Genomic DNA, 17,518 nt, shown 5'->3' with positions numbered 1-17,518 from the left:
TATTTTGGTGGGCCCCTGTTTGAAACAGCTTTGATTTTATGATCCAGATCCAGCTCTTTCATGCCCTCTTTGGTCACATTCTAAATGCGTGTGTGCATCTGATTTTCAGGGATAGTGGTGTGTTTTCAGTATTGTAACACAGCAGCAGGTCACTAATATTAATGCAAATATTCTCTGTCACACCCTCCCATTTCTCATATGTGAGGTACTGTATTGATCTAAAATAAACTTTTTATATAGATGTTGCATGGAACATAAACACATTTTGTCTGCAAAATGTCTGTAATAGGCTCTCACACATTAAAAATAAATGTTAGAAAAACGCTATTTCCAACAATCTGTTAAAAAATTATTCAAAGTCAGCAGTGCAAGACTCTCTACAGAACATAGATGGCTTTATCAGGGGGCCCCCTGAAAGGCTGGAGCCCTGGGCCAGAGCCCACTTTGCCCATGCCTTAAAACGTCTCTGTGTTACAACGCATGCTGTTACAACGAAAGTTTTACAACGCAAGTGCATTGACAACGCAGGACATTACAACGCAAGTCTTTACATCGACTTGCACTAATATGGCGTGCTAACATTAAAAAAGTGTAATTTACTATTCCAACTCCAGTCCACGTAACAGTAGGGAAGGTGTTGGGATAGTAAACTACACTATTTTTAATGTTAGCACGCCATCTAGTGCAAGTCGATGTAAAGACTTGCGTTGTAATGTCCTGCGTTGTCAATGCACTCGCGTTGTAACAGTTTCGTTGTAATGGTAGTGCGTTGTAAAAGTTGCGTTGTAAAGGTTGTTCCCCAAGATAAACATAGGTTGCTAGTCACATCAAGATTGTTTACATTGGTCGACATTGGGTCAGACTTCACAATTGTAAGGGCGCATTCCCCTGTGTTCCCGATAATGATTCAACTCCCTCCCCCTCCTCCCCCAGTTTCAGACCATAGTACGCTATCCATGGGGCACATATCTTTCTAAATTTCTGGGGGCAAACCCTGGCTTTGTACGTCACTTGTTCCACCACCATATAGAGGTCTAAACCTGCCCTCCAATCCTTAAGTGTGGGAAGTTGATGGACCCCCCAGTAATGCGCTATGTCCCTTTTGGCTACCACCAGCCCAAATTAGCCAGCAGGAGTTTGTGACGTGGAAGATCCACATCCGTGGGGATACCCAGTAAGAGAAATCGGGCCTCCAGGTCCAGTTGTGCACCCAATATGTTGTTCAGTTCCGTCACTATCTTACTTCAGTATGTCTGTATCCTGTTGCACTCCCATAGGGTATGGATGAATGTACCTTGTTCTGTATGACATCTGAGACAGTCCGGGTTGTTAGCTCTCCCCATGGTGTGGAATCTCACCCTATCAAAGTAAGTCCTGTGGAGGATTTTGTATTGAATAAGGCAGAGTCTTAATTTAATCGCCACCTCCCGCGGATGCATGAGGGCTGCCTCCCAGTCTATATCTTCCATTGGACCAGTGGTAAGCTCCCATTTCGCTCTAAGCGGGCCCAGTTTATCAGGCATGTTGTTAAGTAGTGTTTTATAGGTCAATGAGATGGCCTGGGCAGGAATCTCTTCTTGTAGGAGCCTGCCTTCAAATGGGGCATATTCAGGAAGTGATTCTGCGTCTATTCCCTTGGCTTGCCAGGCATGTTTCAGTCTGAGATAAGCACACTATTGAGAGGCATGTAAGTGATAGGTAGCCTGTAGTGTCGTGAACGGAGCCAGTGTGCCTTTTTCCAAGACGTCCCCTATTTTAGAGATCCCGATTAAATGGCACTGCTTGAAGCCTCTCAATTTTCCCAATTCAATCAATCTTGTCCCCTCCCACAGGGGGTTTCCCTAGTAGGCTTCTTGTCCCATCTCATTTGCCTCTCAGCACCCTTCCAGGCCTCCACTACTATTTGGGTAGCAGGTAGGAGCCGACTGCTACATTTACCTCCATATAAATAGCGCAATTGCGTGCTTATCTGGAATTGCAGTCTTTCCAAAATATAGGTAGGGTGATCTCTAGGAGCGTGATTCCATTAATTATTTACTATGAGATGGGCCGTTCTGTAATATGCTCTGATGTCCGCCTGCCACAGAATTAAAATAGATGTATTGGAAGCAGAAATGTGCAGAGACAACACAAACTTAAATGGTGATACATTCTCTAGGAAGCTTCCATGTTGAGATGACAGGGGAACTCGTGAGTCCTGTAGACTGCTTGGATGGAACACTAATTAGAACTTGTTTTTAAGTAGAGCTTTATATAGCATTTCTACAGTTTCTAGGTACTGTAAACAACCAGTGTTACTATTAACCAATTCAGTGTTTGCTGAGTGAGTTGTACAATAGATGAGAATTGTTGGTGGCAGAAAACATTCTCACTTAGGGCCTGATTATGACTTTGGCAGTCTTCCCTCTGGATCGCCGCTGTGGCGGTCCGAGAAGGACCACCAAGCCGTCGCCATTCCCGCCTGTCAGATTACAACAGTAACCCAGGGCTGGCGGTGCAGCAGCGGAAATGTTTGGCTCATAGGAGAGCCTAAAAAGCCTACTGCTGCCGTGACAGCGCCTCCAGCACGTCCATGCACAGTGTGGCATGCACCATGTTGTATATACACAATCAGAGGGACAAGGACTTTTACAATCTAGGTCCAGCATACATGCCCTTAAACGAGTAGCTCAAACAATAAGGTATGCAGTTCCTAAGGAAGGGGATGGGTGGGTAAAAGGGAAACGGAAGACCGGGTGAGAGAAGGAACAGGATGGTGGGGGGGGGGCTTCAATAAGGAGCAAGGGCCCTCACACACCCCAAGACATGACATGCTTCATCATAGGGCAGCTCCTCGTTGGGCATGCGCTGCAATGCCCAACGGGCCCCGTGGGGGGTTCTTTGCCGGAGATCTTCTGTGTTGGTAAACCGGAAGGCCCTATGTGATGAGGCGGTGGGGCAGAAGTGTAGTGAGTAGAGTGGTGGAGTGAGTGTATTAAAAATAACTTTGAGTGTTCTAGAGATCCTTCAATAGCTGGATGTTATGGCTAAAAACAGACTAAAAGAGTTGTGGCTGGCAAGGAGAATTAAACCTGATGCAGCTCGATGTGTTCGGTGGGAAGTGAAAGTGGTTAAAAGGTCGACATGTTTCACGCCTATATTCTCCTAACGGATGAGTGGTGTTTCATCAGGACCGGGGGAAAAAAGAAACCTAATCTACTCTGAAATTGAGGAGACGGTCAGAGGGGTTTCCTAAAATGTACCATCCCTGTAATGTGGATTAAAAGGTAATCCAGGATAGGGGACAAACAGCCAACGTGGGAGAATTCGTCCTTCTCTTGAACCTCTAAGAGAATGAAGTGGGGCTTCAGCCTGGACATCCAAGACAACCGCAACAGAGACATAAGGGAGGTACCGCCAATCCGGTGCTCCAGGGATAGGTCCCAATGGTGCAGTCGGACAGCCATCCACGGGTTTGGCGGTCCTAGGACTGCCATACTCGTAATCAGGACCTAAACCTTATCTACCGAGTCCCCTTCAAGTGCTCTATGGGTAACTTCCATGACAGCACCTTGAGCAGTTTCCCTTAGGAACTTAGAGACCAGTAGTGGGTAATGGAACTATCCATTTCAGAATGAGATACATGTTTCTCGCATAGATTCATATATCAACAAATGAGAGGATCGAGTAACTGTGGTCAAGACTTAATATATGTAGGAGAAAATCACACTTGAGACAGCGGTCCACTACATATTGTTTTGTTATCTGTTGGTCAAGTAGGTTTATTCAGTACGACTGCCAGCTTCAAATGTACAAGTACTGAACTGCATTTATGTGATGGCCAAGACCAGCAAATGAACATAAGTATACAAAATTGTAATGAGCGAGTAGCAAGGCATGTGAACCCACATAGTACTCTTTTAACTTAGGCATGTTCAATGTGTGACTTCACACCTCAGAGATGGTCGCCGCACAAGAGGGTAAGACTTGGTCTGAGCAAATGAAAGTTGGAAGGTGGTTGCCAGAACAGGAGAACTCAAGATTCTCACAGATGACTAGTCCTCCTCCTGCATCTGGTCACTGAGCGATCTCTAAAAATAGGACAGGGAAAGGATTCCACTGATTTGCCGATGGACCATTTTCTAACTTAGGGAGAAAGACAAGGAGCAAGGCAATATGCATTCATATTTACGTCGTAAATCAAATTTAGATTCATCAAGAAGGCTACCATGATGCCATTGGAATGTTTAATTTGTCCCAAACGTTGCCATGAATGTCACAGATTCAGCAATTTAACAATGGCTCTAATCTATTACTTATCCAATTACTTTTTAAATTGCTGGATGTATGCTGTATCAAGAATGCAAAGAGAAAGGGCCCCCTGCAACTAATAAGAAGTTCCTCTAGGCAGGGATATAGTACATACTGTAAATTCCTAGGGCAACTTCAAACAATATAAATCACAACAATGAATGAAATATTAGGAGAGACACAAACCAATATGATGAAAAAGTACAAAAATGATTTATTGATATTGAAAAATTCCCTATTCCGACTTTAAATTAAATAAACCACATACACACCTCATCCATCTCGTACGTTTTGATTACACAGTGACGCTTCATCTGGAAGCCGGTCTTATGGTTCTATACAATTTGGTCAAGCCGGGAAAGGTTACAATTTCATTCAACAGTACCTGTATCTGAGGTGGCTTTTTTCCTGAAGAAGGCCTTTTTATGCCGAAACGAGCATAGAACCCACCCGGGAGCGGAAGTCGCTTCACGACACAGATACATATTTGCATTGTAAAAGCCTATATACAAGGCACATCTACAGAAAATGTTTAGGATGACTTTATGTTTTCTGAAAATATACAATACATCAGAAAATATATAGAACATTTTGCTGGATGAATTTTTAATTTGCTGATTATATTCATATATGTATATATCTTTTGGGTTGTTTAGTCTGAATGCTGAGATGGATGTGGTTTGTTTAATTTCAAGTCGGAATAAGGAATTTTTCAATATCCATAAATAATTTTTGTATTTTTTCATCATATTGGATTGTGTCTCTCCTAATATTTCATTCATTGTTGTCATTTATATTGTTTGAATTTGCTCTAGGAATTTACAGAAAGCATGCTGTATCAAGCACATTCACTCAACAGTACCCCAAAGGGTGCCTTCCAGCCACCGCCCACTGTGAGGGCTGCCATTCATGTGCGTTGCGTTTGTTGGTGCCAGTTGATCAAATATGCATGATGTTGCTTAGCATGGGCTCAAGAAAACAAAAGGTAGATACTTTGTCATACCCCATATGTAGCACCTGTGTCATACCCCATAGAAAAGGGCAAATACATTATGTGTGATTTGGCTCAGAACTGCTCTGTGTAAACCAAATTACCAAATCCCTTTCATAAGTTTAGTCGAGAGGGCTTTTGTAGAATCTATGGAAGTAAGAATTTTTTTTACATTTGCTGATCTGAAGTCTTCTTTTTGTTGTTAGGTGGACAGTAGGGACTGGTCCACTAATGGAAACACAATCTCTCTGGATGAAGAAACAGTGATTGATGTGCCCGAGCCCTACAACTATATATCCAAGTACTGTGCGTCATTAGGACATAAAGCCAACCACTCCTTCACACCGAACTGCATTTATGACCCGTAAGTATGTCTGCGCTTTTGAGTGCAACTTTGTCCATGTACTGTTTGTGAACTGTTTGCACCTGTGACCAGTCGCTGTGCCCCAAAATAGACCCATGTCATGTGGTGCCCTGAAAATCATCGACACTAAAGGAATAAAACAGAAGTCCCCTCCAGACATCATTATACTGAGATAGCCCCATTTATAAACTGTGCAGCTCTTTGGATCTTGGTACTTTTCACCTGTGGTTCAACTATACATACTGGCACCATGGCTTTATTTAATCAGGGACATTATGTTTCTGTCCTGGGCATTGACTTATCAACCAAATGGAGGTAAGTAGTTGTGGTGCTCCTTCACCTCAATTGAATAAATTGGACTAAAGTAACTTTATTTATATGAAGACCTATTTTTATAGTCATGTGCTTGATCCGTGATCCGGCAGCAAGTGGTCACCTTTCACCTGAGGAATAAACAGAACCCCACCTGGCATCCAAGATTTAGTGAAGACAAGCACAGGCAGTGGGGCGCTGATAGCAGAGAAAGCAGTGGCTAGTCTCAGATTAATTAACAGCAGCAGGAATGAGTGGCCATCTAACAGAGATCAAGAGACTCACCTTACAACTCAGGCTGAGGTCTGCCTGATGACCAGTTGACCATCATCTGGGTACGACAGGTTCAGTAGGTCACTACGGACCCAATGTTCAGAAGATAGGAGACTGGAGATGCGCTTGAGAACTCTGCATCAGCCAATAACACAAGCTGTGGCAATGCAACCCTCACTGCCAGATGGCGGTGTCAAGAAGAGATGAGGCTGTGAGACCTTTCACCACACATAGTGAACTGGTTCCTTCTAGGTAAAGTAACTAGTGATGTGGGGGTAGGAGCAAGCAACCATGCCGCCTCTGATGTAACAGGAAGCCTCACCACTGCATGTGCGGTCAGGGCTGGACTGGCCGTACCAGTCACTGGGCTGCAATATCGGCCCCTAGTAACAAAAGCAGCAAACAAGCGTTTCCAGTCTTCTGGGTCAGGCAGTGCTTCCCCAGCAGCTGGTCTGAGAAAATAGCCATGGCTGCTTTGGGTTCCCAGTCTGGCCCTGTGTGCTGTTCTCCACGGCTATCAAACGCAGCCAGAAGAATGTACTACCACCTGTGCTATGGTGGGAGTGACCATATATCCCCAGACAAAACTTGACCCTGTTTCCTCCCACTGCTGCCCTCAGAGAATGAAAGAGAGCTTGGAGTCAAACAGGATTCCCAACTTCTTCACTTTTGTAGGCTAAAAATCTCTGCTAACAATTTATAGAATTTTGGCAAAAGATGTATTCCAGTAATACATTATGCTTATGAACAACCTCGAAAAAAACGAATGTTTGCAATCTGCGTTATGACCATGAGATGCCGCTTTGGATTTGAAACAAAGGCACAACTAGAGTGAAATTTCGGGGGGAGCTAATTCTTCCAGCAATTGGCGAGTGAAGATGCAGGGGCTCTAAGAAGGGGTGAAAGAACAACAAAACCTCATTAACAAGTAAATGGTCTTTTAAAGACCTGTGAATTACTCGGGTGTGGCTGTGTGTGTGCCCCAGAAGCTGTCTCAGCCTGGGCTGACACACACTACGGGGGGGCTGAAGCCCTTTGAGCCCAATGAGCGTTGCGTGCCTGATTTGAAATGTATTGTGCCACACTCAATTAGCAGAATCAATTATTGCACTGTGTCCTCATTTGGACGGTTGACATGGTCAATTTCTGTAAAACAGGTCACCTTTGTTAGATTCTCAGTATAAAAACCTTCAAAGTATGTTGCCCTATGGCATTTTCCCCAATCTAATGGCCTCCTTCATTTTATCTTTGAATGGACGAATCGTGGATGCCATTTAAACCTTACTACATGTGCACTGTGAGTCATAAATGTGAAAAACATGCAGTTTAGGTTCTAGGTATGTGAACCACAACAGCTACATTTGTTAATTTTCCATTGATACATTTAGAAATCAAACATGTTGTGCATTTGTGCAATTCATTGGGTAGTGTCATTGCCCAGATTCGTCTGCGTTGCTTGCTGTATGAAACTTGCTTCAACTTTAGCAGGTGGCCAAGTGAAGGCGCCATTCTGGAAGCGATTAAGGAGCACATTAATAGTATGCGCACCTCGTGACATTCACTCCCCCCCAATTTCCATCACCTTCCCCTCTGTGCCCAAGAACTCCCAGAGTCAGAGCGTGTTGTTCTAGGCGTAGCCTTTTTATTCAAATTTAACATCAAATCAGGTAATCCACCAGTAAACCATACAAGAGTAACAGTATCCTACTTGGATATATAAAACGTAATCACCGCAGCACAATTTAGCGAGATCAACATGTCAAAGACAGTAAGTAAATATGCAGGATATTACACTTGCACTTGACCAGCATGGCCGTACACTTTAGTGGCCTCAACTTGTCAGAGGCAGTAAGGAAATTAGGCACCACATTACACTTGAACTTGGCCATACACTTAACCTTGGCTGTATACTTGAACTTGACCGTCTCGGCCCACCATTGGCCATACACTTGAACTTGGCCGTACATTAGAACTTGGCTGACTCGACTCACCAAGCACCACTGTGTGGCGCACACTGTGCCAGCAGGCCCCAACGTGCTACCACAAACAGTTACACTACTTGAAATCCAGGGCATTGCATAGCGCACCGCCCCACCAGGGCGGCGCACCCCAATGACGTCACCGGACCTCTCCGTTCATCCAGCCCCCTTTCCATCCCCAGATCGGAGGAGTCTCAGTCCCAAGGCGCAACTAAGGGTGCCCCTCCCCTAGGTGCAGGGGGTCGCCTGTTCAGAGCACATTGGTATGTGGTCTTTGCAACTGCCCTATATTTCTTTTAAATGGCAATGTGTGCACAGTATTTCCTAAATATATATATACTGTGCATAGACTATGATGTAGTAAAATAGATACGATTATTCTGTAAATCCGATGCCTTCTTTTTTTTCTTTACGCACTCATAATATCGCTCGCTCTATTGTATGTGTTTTGTATTTATCCGAGACAAAATGTGACAGCTGGTAGCGTCATGCTAAAGCTATGCTGAAATCTGTTGATAGACTCCAGTTTGTTTTGTGCACACCATCTCCGTCTGGGGGTCAGTATACAGGTGGCGTTGGTGGGTCTGCCAGGTGCCCGAAATATAGAAATCCACTGGGTTTATTCTTCATAGGGTGAAGGTGATATGAGTGAGGCGCCATTAAAAGCAGCCATTCTCTCCTTATTTATGGAGTAGCCCCACTCTGGTAAAGTAGTGTGTCCCAAGCCTAACATCCCCACCCATTTTCGCAAGGAAGGTTCATAGATCGTTTCTAAGTTCTGATAGGGAAGGACGTTTGGGGGTTTCCTGGCATGACAGTGGACTGTTTAAACTACACCAAGCCACAGCCCTCATCCTACTAAGCGTTTCTCTAGAGCAGGTGTCTCCCACTTTTTCTAAAATAGGAGCTACTTATGTTGGTATGCAAATCATCCAGAGCTACTAATAGTAGTAGTGTTGTATTCATGACCCCATCAGGCAAGTTTACAGTAATGCGTGTCACCGACAGTAATCACCCTAGTGCATCAGACAGGGCTGCCAGTAGTAATGTAAAGATGCTTTTACAATTTGTAATGCCTCTACACAGGTAATACATAAAAGCCATAGCTGCAATGTCCCTGGCACCAAGGTATTAACATTAGTAATACGTCTCCCCAGTGTTACATGATGTAACCTTCTAATATCTGCCTTAAATACATTTTGGGTATTCAACCATGTTTGTGCAAACATCAGCTTTTGAGATCTGGAAACACACACATTATGGTCTTGAACGCATGCTTTTCAGTTTTGGTATACATATATAAATTCAGTCAAGCAAAAGGTTACATTTTAGTAGGCTTGGAAGCTCATAGGAAAGCTACTTATAACTTTACAAGGAGCTGGAGAGCTACTAGTAGCTCACAAGTTACTTGTTGGAGAATCCTGTGCTAGGACCATGAATTTTAACATAACTAGTTTCGTTCGTCTATATGGTGAAGCCATGTTCCCCCACCAACCTGAGTTCCAAAGCTGGCCTCAACCTCTTTTGGAAGCTGGGGATGCAGGTTTGACAGTGCATGCCTTAGATGGCAGCCCAGAATTTGAGTGAGGGACTTGGGTGACAGCCGTGAAGGAAAGGGTAGGGAACGTTTTAGGCTGGAAAGCATCAATGCAAAGCATTGAGTAAGCAAGAAACAGCCTTGGAGCACAAGGTCATTAGTAAAGTGCTTTCTAAGGGAATGGACACCTGAGGGAATGGGCAGAGGATGCCTTAAAATGAGGAGCAGGACCAGGGAGAGGAGTGCATGAGGATCAGTGTCACAGAGCCACAGGGGAGATGGCAAAAGCCACATTGCGTACTGAACCTTCATTGGATCTTGGAGCGAATAGAATTGGGGCTTGGGGTGGAGGGTGAGGTCATCCACAGGAATGTTGTTGGTGAGTTATTCTGGTCCTCTGAACTTGCTCAAAAAACGGTGTATGCGACAACATGTTTTCAGCATACCTTTTTGTATTTGTGTGTGTGCATTATCTCCTATAGATCTACATGGAGTAAGGAACTCTAGTAGGTTGAAGTAAGGTCATTGTTATTTCCACTTCACTATCAATGTGATTCACATAAATGAAGTAGTCATGGAGGGCTGTTCCATTAGATCTCCTCATCATTTTATGGAGGAGGCAATTATTAGGCAGAGGTTTTTCATCAAACTTGAAGCTTTTTCTTTGGGAAAGAATTAAGGCACTTTGGGGCATATTATCAAGCACAGCGTTAAAATTATCGCTGCTTTAGCAGCAGAAAACTGTCGCTAAAGTGGCGATAATGGGCTTGATAATATGCCGCAGAGAATTCCAATAGAAGCCCACGTTCACACCAGAACATGGGCTTCTATGGGAATTCACAAGGGCATATTATCAAGCCCATTATCACCGCTTTAGCGGCAGTTTTCTGCCGCTAAAGTGGCGATACTTTTAACGCTGTTTCTTAGTTAAATTTGATGTTCTTGATCACAGGAAAGAGGCATAAGTCTGAAAACCTCTGTTCTGTTCCATGCATGTATATTGGTTATTCAGTCTAAAGTCGTCTTGGGTAGTGATAATGTGAATGTAAATTATCTACAATTGTAAAAACCTGATGTGAAGAGCAGGATATAGACAGTGATCTGCATGTTTTCCATTTGCTTGATAAAAATGGTGTAATTCAGGAACGCCAGAGCAGCAGGTGCACACAATATGCTTTGGGGTCCATAGGCCCCTTGTTTCAAAGCTGGGGACTTCACATGTCAGAAGATCTACGTCGCCTTCACCCACATGGATGAGATATGTCTTTGCGCTCTGCAGGCTATAGACAGCCATGATTTAATACCATCCTGCCCCTAGAGCAGGTGTAGGAAGGTAATTATGTATTTGATTACTCATGTGATAAATCAGTAGATGAGTATAGGTACCTATAATGCTGACAGGAAACATTTGTGTCCCCTGTCAGCACTGTCCTTGCAGCAGAATGGTGCCCATCAGGTTGCCGCATGCGCATGGAATGCACAACCAAAGAGAAAAAATCTACTCATCCTAGGTACACTGCTACAATTTGAGCAGATGTCTACAAAAATCCCCAAGAGCAGTCATGGAAATATAAACACATCGTCTTCTACCCTGATTCCTGTATGTTACTGGCAGGGTGGACAATCCGGAGGAGTACATCTAGCAGATTTATGCATTTTTATCCAAATTTCTTTCCCCACCATGAAAATATTTCTAGTTTTGAAACCAACTCCCCTCTTGGAAAGTCAATATGCAAATATTAATGCTGCCAAAGGAGCTGGAAAATGTAATCTGTCAATTTTAAGTTATGTATCTGAGTTTCACTTAATAGCACAAACATGATTGCAAAAATTGGCTGTATACATTTTTAGGATAAAGCTTTCATATGTTTAATTTCAAAATATGCTTGGTCCTTCACATTGCACGTTTTGTTACTTAGGTTTGTTCACCCCCGTTTTGGCTCCATCAAATGCATCCGGACCATCAGGCCGGTGGTGCGGGACGAAGAACTGACAGTCGCCTACGGATATGACCACAGTCCCCCTGGGAAAAATGGCCCAGAAGCTCCGGAATGGTACCAGCTGGAACTGAAGGCCTTTCAGGCTTTCCAGAAAAAGTGAAAATGAGCCCTACATTTAGGGCACAAGATCTATGCACTACGTTTATAATGAAAACTGGACGGCCAGGGATCATTTTTGCTCTTGCTCCATTACCAATTCTCATTCTTTGTTAGAGATGAGTTTTTTGCATACTAAGGGGCATATCAGCAACAACCGGCAATAATTATCGCTAAGCACACTTAGCACTAGGATAATTATCGCCGGCTAGCGTGGATTTTTATGAGATAACGTGCTATTAGCAACGATTATCTCAAAAGCGATCAAAATCCTAGCGCTAACTGCCAAACGTGAGATTATCGCTGGAAACCCAGCGATAATCCCATAAAGTTTGGCGATATCTTGCTGATAGGGCCTCACATACTTAGCCATAATATCCACCTTCCATAGGATATCATGGCTAAGTCAGTTTCAAAGCAGGCGTAAGGAAAGTAGCGATAACAGAGGTTATCGCTACTTTTCTTGTCACTATGCTGCTTTGCGTGAGGCTCGATAATAGGAGAAATGTCACTTAGCGACATTTCTCCCGTTATCCTGGGGAGGAACGCCCACTTTGCATCTCATTAGAGATGCAAAGATGGGCGTTAGGAATTCAGGCGCTAAGGCAAGGTTTCACGCGATTGCGTGACCTTGCTGATAGAGCGATAAAATTATCGCCGCTTTTCGGACGAAAACGGCCGCAAAAGCGGCGATAATTTTATATCGCCGCCTTGTAGATATGCCCCTTAATAAGCCTGACTGTATTTTTGGTGGCTGTCAATCAACAGTTATCGCGACAGTCTCACCTTAGGGTTACTTTCATGTCAAGTAGTATTTACATATTATCTAAATATTCAATGCATTCTCCAAAAAAGACAGGAAGAGAAGGGCGACAGAGTCTATTAATTTTGTAGTCGATGGGTTTACATATTGCTATTTTGAAAGACTAGGCATCAGGCATTAGGAAAAAAAAAGAAAAATCAGTTTTCGTACGTTAATGAAATTTTAATGGTACAGGGTGGGTTGTTCGATTTTTATATTTTCTAATGCAGCAAGTGCATCCTTTATCTTCCTAACTTTCACTTGGTTAACAGGAGAGTGTATTCATACATATAGTACTAGTGTGTGTTACTAAGGGCTGGTTTCAGTCTCTTTGTTATCCTTGTCTAGAATATGATCATTTTACTTAATAATGAAGTTTTGCAGGAAATTATATGTTCTTACAGATTCAAAGATTTGCCTTTAGTGTGCGATAGTAGTATGCACGTATAGCAGCGCTATAACATTTATTCGGTAATATTTTTGATGGGTAATATTGAAACTCAGAAACTATAGTAATTTTAGTATCACTGATATGGTCATTCTGGGTTTATGACTTCTCTGTACTAATCTAAGGAAGTGAATTGGACTTGAATTTCTTTTTGGACATAAGTGATGGAGTTGTCAAACTGAGATGGTACATGTGCTAGGGTACGAGAGGATGGTTATTGCACTTGTGAGGCTCTTACACATCCTAGCTAGTAGAGTAGTGAAGACACGGCATAGTGGGTTGTCAAATATGTTGTTTCTGTCAACCTGATTGGAAGTGGCCTGAGTTGGATGTCATAGTTATTGCATCTGTTAAAAAAATCAGGCACCGAGGTGTTCAGAATTTATTGGATGCGATCATTATCATAAATTCTGAGTATTTGGAAACTAGCATGAAGATTTCTATGCTTAACGCATCAAAATCTGCATGTTACGGTAAAAACCATACACTTTTCCCCTTTTAAATTCTGGCAGGTTTAACAAAGAGTGAAGCCTTTACCGCAAACATTAAATACTGGGTAAGGTAAATACCGCACAAATTCCGACCCCTATGCAAACAGGGGTTTGCTCAGGGATCAGAAATCTACAAAACACTGATAATAAGGGCCTGTTATATCTTCACAAACTATACCTAATGCATACTAATTTGAACAGTTACCAAGCAACACCAATATAAGTTTTATGGGTGTGCTAAAAACAGAGTCCTATAAAACTGATACCAGCATATCTGGCCTGTATAAAAATTCAGAGAGTAGTGACGCTGGATCTTTAGTATTTGGAACAATTTTTGAAAGCATGTTCGCAATGCCAAGCACAATGCCTCACTTTTGTACTAAAATAAACACATCTCAGTCACTCACCGCAATGGTGTTCTCGCCATGGGCCTGATCGCTTGGGGGAGGAAAAACCCACCAGTGTTAGTAGGCCTCTTTAAACATTGAGTGACAATAGATAATTCACTTGTTGATGCCAGTTTCACATCTCCTCATGGAAGAGAGGCTTCCATGTCTGTATGCTGTGATTCAGAAAGAGCACACATCGTGGAGCCCCATGTTGTTGACAGCTGGATCTGCCCCATGAGCGCTCAGTGGTGCAAATTCACAAGGACATTTTGGAGTATGTAAAGTAGTTCGGTTGAAGTACTCTTTTATGGTAGTCTTGCATATTGTCAATTGACTCTAAAACATCTGCGATGGGAATAACATAGGAATATTCATGGCAAATTCACATACAATTTATACAAACAGAAAGAACGGTTCCTCCTTGCACATATACTAATAGGGAATTGGATGTTTCTGGGGAGATTCACAAAGACATGTGGAAGTATATAAAAGAGTACTACTACAGTGTTACTTCGCTCACTAATGAATGCTTTTGTAAGTCAGCCCAAATCTTGATGTGATGCTGATGGGGAGGCACTTGACTGGCCTTTAGTAGTTCTGTCTCTAGACACAATCCTAGGCAGGAATCAGTCCAACAATAATTGAATAAAAAAAAGAACGTTATAGAACGTATTTTTTTGGCACACCAAAATTGCTTCAATTCTCATCACCGAGAGGTCAAGTCTAATAGAAGACTGATTTCTGAGCTCAGCAAGTTCACAAACAGATCACTATAGCAAGAAACACAACTGGGCATTCCTATCCTAAAGTCTAGAGGTGATGTGCTTCCGGATTCGTATTTTAGCAAAAATGGTCCAAGAAGACTATTTCCTTTGTGTTACAGATCATTGGTCTTTATGCAAGAAGCCATTGTAGTTATGATTTACTTCTTTTAAATTTTCCTTATGATGGTTCGACACCATTTTTGTTTTCAAGTCATTTTCTGTTTACATAAGGTAATTCATGGTATGGTAAACACACTGAAGACCTCAAATATTGGCTCAGGAGCCCCTCGCTATCACAAATAAAGACTAGGGAATGAATTTAAAGTTAGGTGGTAATGGAAATCGTGAAATCTTGGGAGAACATTTTGTTCTGGAGGAGCGGTCAACGTGGAATGTCTTCCAAAATCGAGGTAGGTCCACTGTTGGATTCTCTTCCTGATGTACCACTTCCTACAAATATCAGGACATTTTCCTTTACCACCAAACCCTAAATGAGGCCGTGTCTGCAGGTACATGAAAAGAGCTGGTAGTTCCATTTAAAGCCCCATTAAAGGAAAAAAGGTTGGTACACACGTATACACCAATGTTATAGAATTTGCTGATGGATGCTCATGAACTTGTGGAAAAGAAGGTGACTAAAGATACATTTATATGATTCTAGCTAATTTAATGCCCATAAATATCAAGAGTCTTCATTCACCACCCTCCAACATGCAGTGTTTCTTAATGCAGGCTCCAACTCTGGCTCAATCTCAATAAGACACAAACAAAAGCTGTGGTCTACGGCTTGGTAGCATCTTTTCTTTTAATGATATTAAACCAAGTTGCTTACTACACCAGGCATAAACATTCCTATGGCCTTGATTAATTGCACATTGCTTGGCATACGCTCTTTCAATCACATAATTCATTTAGTTAATGAAGACTGTAATCTATAATTAATTCCACTCTACCCTTACTTACTAAACAAGGCTATATCCGCCTATGAGTTTAACCTTAACTTCTAGATTTCCATGTTCCACACTGGTACTCAGTTTCCTGCACCAGGCACTTGATATTTTGATAGGCCAACAAAGCAGCTCAATATTTTAAATCCAACTAAAAAGCAGTATAAAACTACTGAGGACAAAAAGTTCCTCTGCCTTTGAGGAGGCAGTTCAAATACCAGAGTCACTTTAAGTGCAACCTAAGAACCGTTCATAATGGCCTTGTTTGTGGTTAATAATAATATGCAATTGTAAGTGGTGATCTTTTCTACTTGAAGATGTTTTCAGTGTGGCCATAAGGAGAAAGACCTAGACAGTCGACTGCTGTGTTGCCTTTTGGCTAATAAAGGTACTACTAATGTTTAGTTATATTATGGCATTTTCAGAGGAGCTGCTATGATGGTATAATATACCTTTTGTAAGCAATCAAAATGTTGTGTGTTCATGATTAAAGTATGTTATGGGCCAACTTTATAGTTATGAGTAATAAGAAAAATATGTGTAATGCTCTAATGTTAAAAACGTTTTAGGATGTTTGTAAGGACATGGACAGATCTTGTTAGGACTAAAACTGTGAATAAAATTGTGTTTACTTGATAATGCCATCTTCAATGCTGCTGAAACAGGACTGCAGAATCTAAACACTAGGGTTGAAACGCATGGAAAAGGGTACATTTTCAGAACATAGGAATAAATAAACATGACTTGTCTAAAAATGACCACTAAGTCAGACATTGTAACAATTTTACAAAGTTTGGTTTTGGAATATATTACCAATATATAGCACATCACTTTAAAAAACAAGTTTACTATTGGCGTGCCCATTATTTTCAGCAATGGTCAAGTAGGTTTATATAGCAATACAAATGCAAACAATATGCCCGTCTCCCACTAATGCTGTACTTTGATATTTGTGGCTCAATCATTACTTTTCAGGCTGATCTTAATTAACACACTTTGATGTATATTCATCATGGCTTATATATAAGTTAAAAATTTGTAATTATACCACTAGTATCATTTTTGTATCAATATTTGTTGAAAAGCCAAATTTTCTAGAAAACACCATAAAATATGCGGAATAATTGCTTATTTATTTTAAAATATGCTACACAATTTGCATAATTGTCGGTCCTTGCCTCACAATTTACTCATGATACTAAAACCAAAGCGCAGCCATGGCATACCACATTGCACATATGCAATATGAATAATATCAATTGTGGAGGTTAACCACCTTAATGATCAGCTGTCAAAGAGCTCTCCCTTCATACTACATATTAAACAATTTATCTAGGAGGAAGCACTCAAAAGGCCTAGCACTTGAACCTTAAAATTGAATCGATCCAACTTCTTAGCGTTCGTAAATTATGCCAAGCCAATCCTATGTCTTTGATAAAGTACTTTGAGTTGATACATCAATCATGAAAAGGAAATCAGCCTGGCCAACAGGTTTAGTTCCCAAATTAAACTTCATCAGGACTGCAAAAAGATTCATTTATACATAATAAAAATTAGATTATAAAATTAATCACACATTATATATATTTTTGAACCCAAAGAATTGAATGCGAATCATCTCTCCTGTTAAGTACACAATTATGTGTTCCAAACAGTCACAGTGCAGAGGATAAGACATCATCTTGTACATAATTAATTTCATTCTTGTATAGGTATGAGTTTTAAATACAAATATTATTTATTTGCTAAAGTAATACTTAAAACATTCCTATGGCAACCATTATCATTTTTATAATAAACAAACCTTAATATATAATAATTACATACTTATTTAT

The 17,518-nt window shown here is 41.5% G+C and overlaps 1 protein-coding gene across 2 annotated transcripts in view; it reads left to right on the top strand.

The window, feature by feature from the left end:
- SETD7 (SET domain containing 7, histone lysine methyltransferase) overlaps window positions 1-14,616 on the top strand; it is a 179,785-nt gene extending 165,169 nt beyond the window's left edge. The window contains exons 7-9 of one of the 2 annotated variants that reach the window (XR_014978105.1): window positions 5,488-5,645; window positions 11,666-12,484; window positions 12,530-12,787. Coding sequence is in view for 1 of the 2 variants with exons in the window: in XM_085641359.1 (XP_085497485.1) it covers window positions 5,488-5,645; window positions 11,666-11,846 (339 nt within the window). In the remaining variant the exon portion in view is untranslated. Of the gene's footprint in view, window positions 1-5,487; window positions 5,646-11,665 lie in introns of both variants that reach the window. The other variant, XM_085641359.1, reaches the window with a different exon arrangement.
- The last annotated feature ends 2,902 nt before the right edge of the window (window positions 14,617-17,518 follow it).

The sequence above is a fragment of the Triturus cristatus genome, chromosome 2_2, assembly GCF_964204655.1.
Source record: "Triturus cristatus chromosome 2_2, aTriCri1.1, whole genome shotgun sequence".
Classification (NCBI taxonomy): domain Eukaryota; kingdom Metazoa; phylum Chordata; class Amphibia; order Caudata; family Salamandridae; genus Triturus; species Triturus cristatus.
The sequence above is the reverse complement of the archived record's forward strand: the minus strand, read 5'-3'. Positions and strand labels throughout refer to the sequence as shown.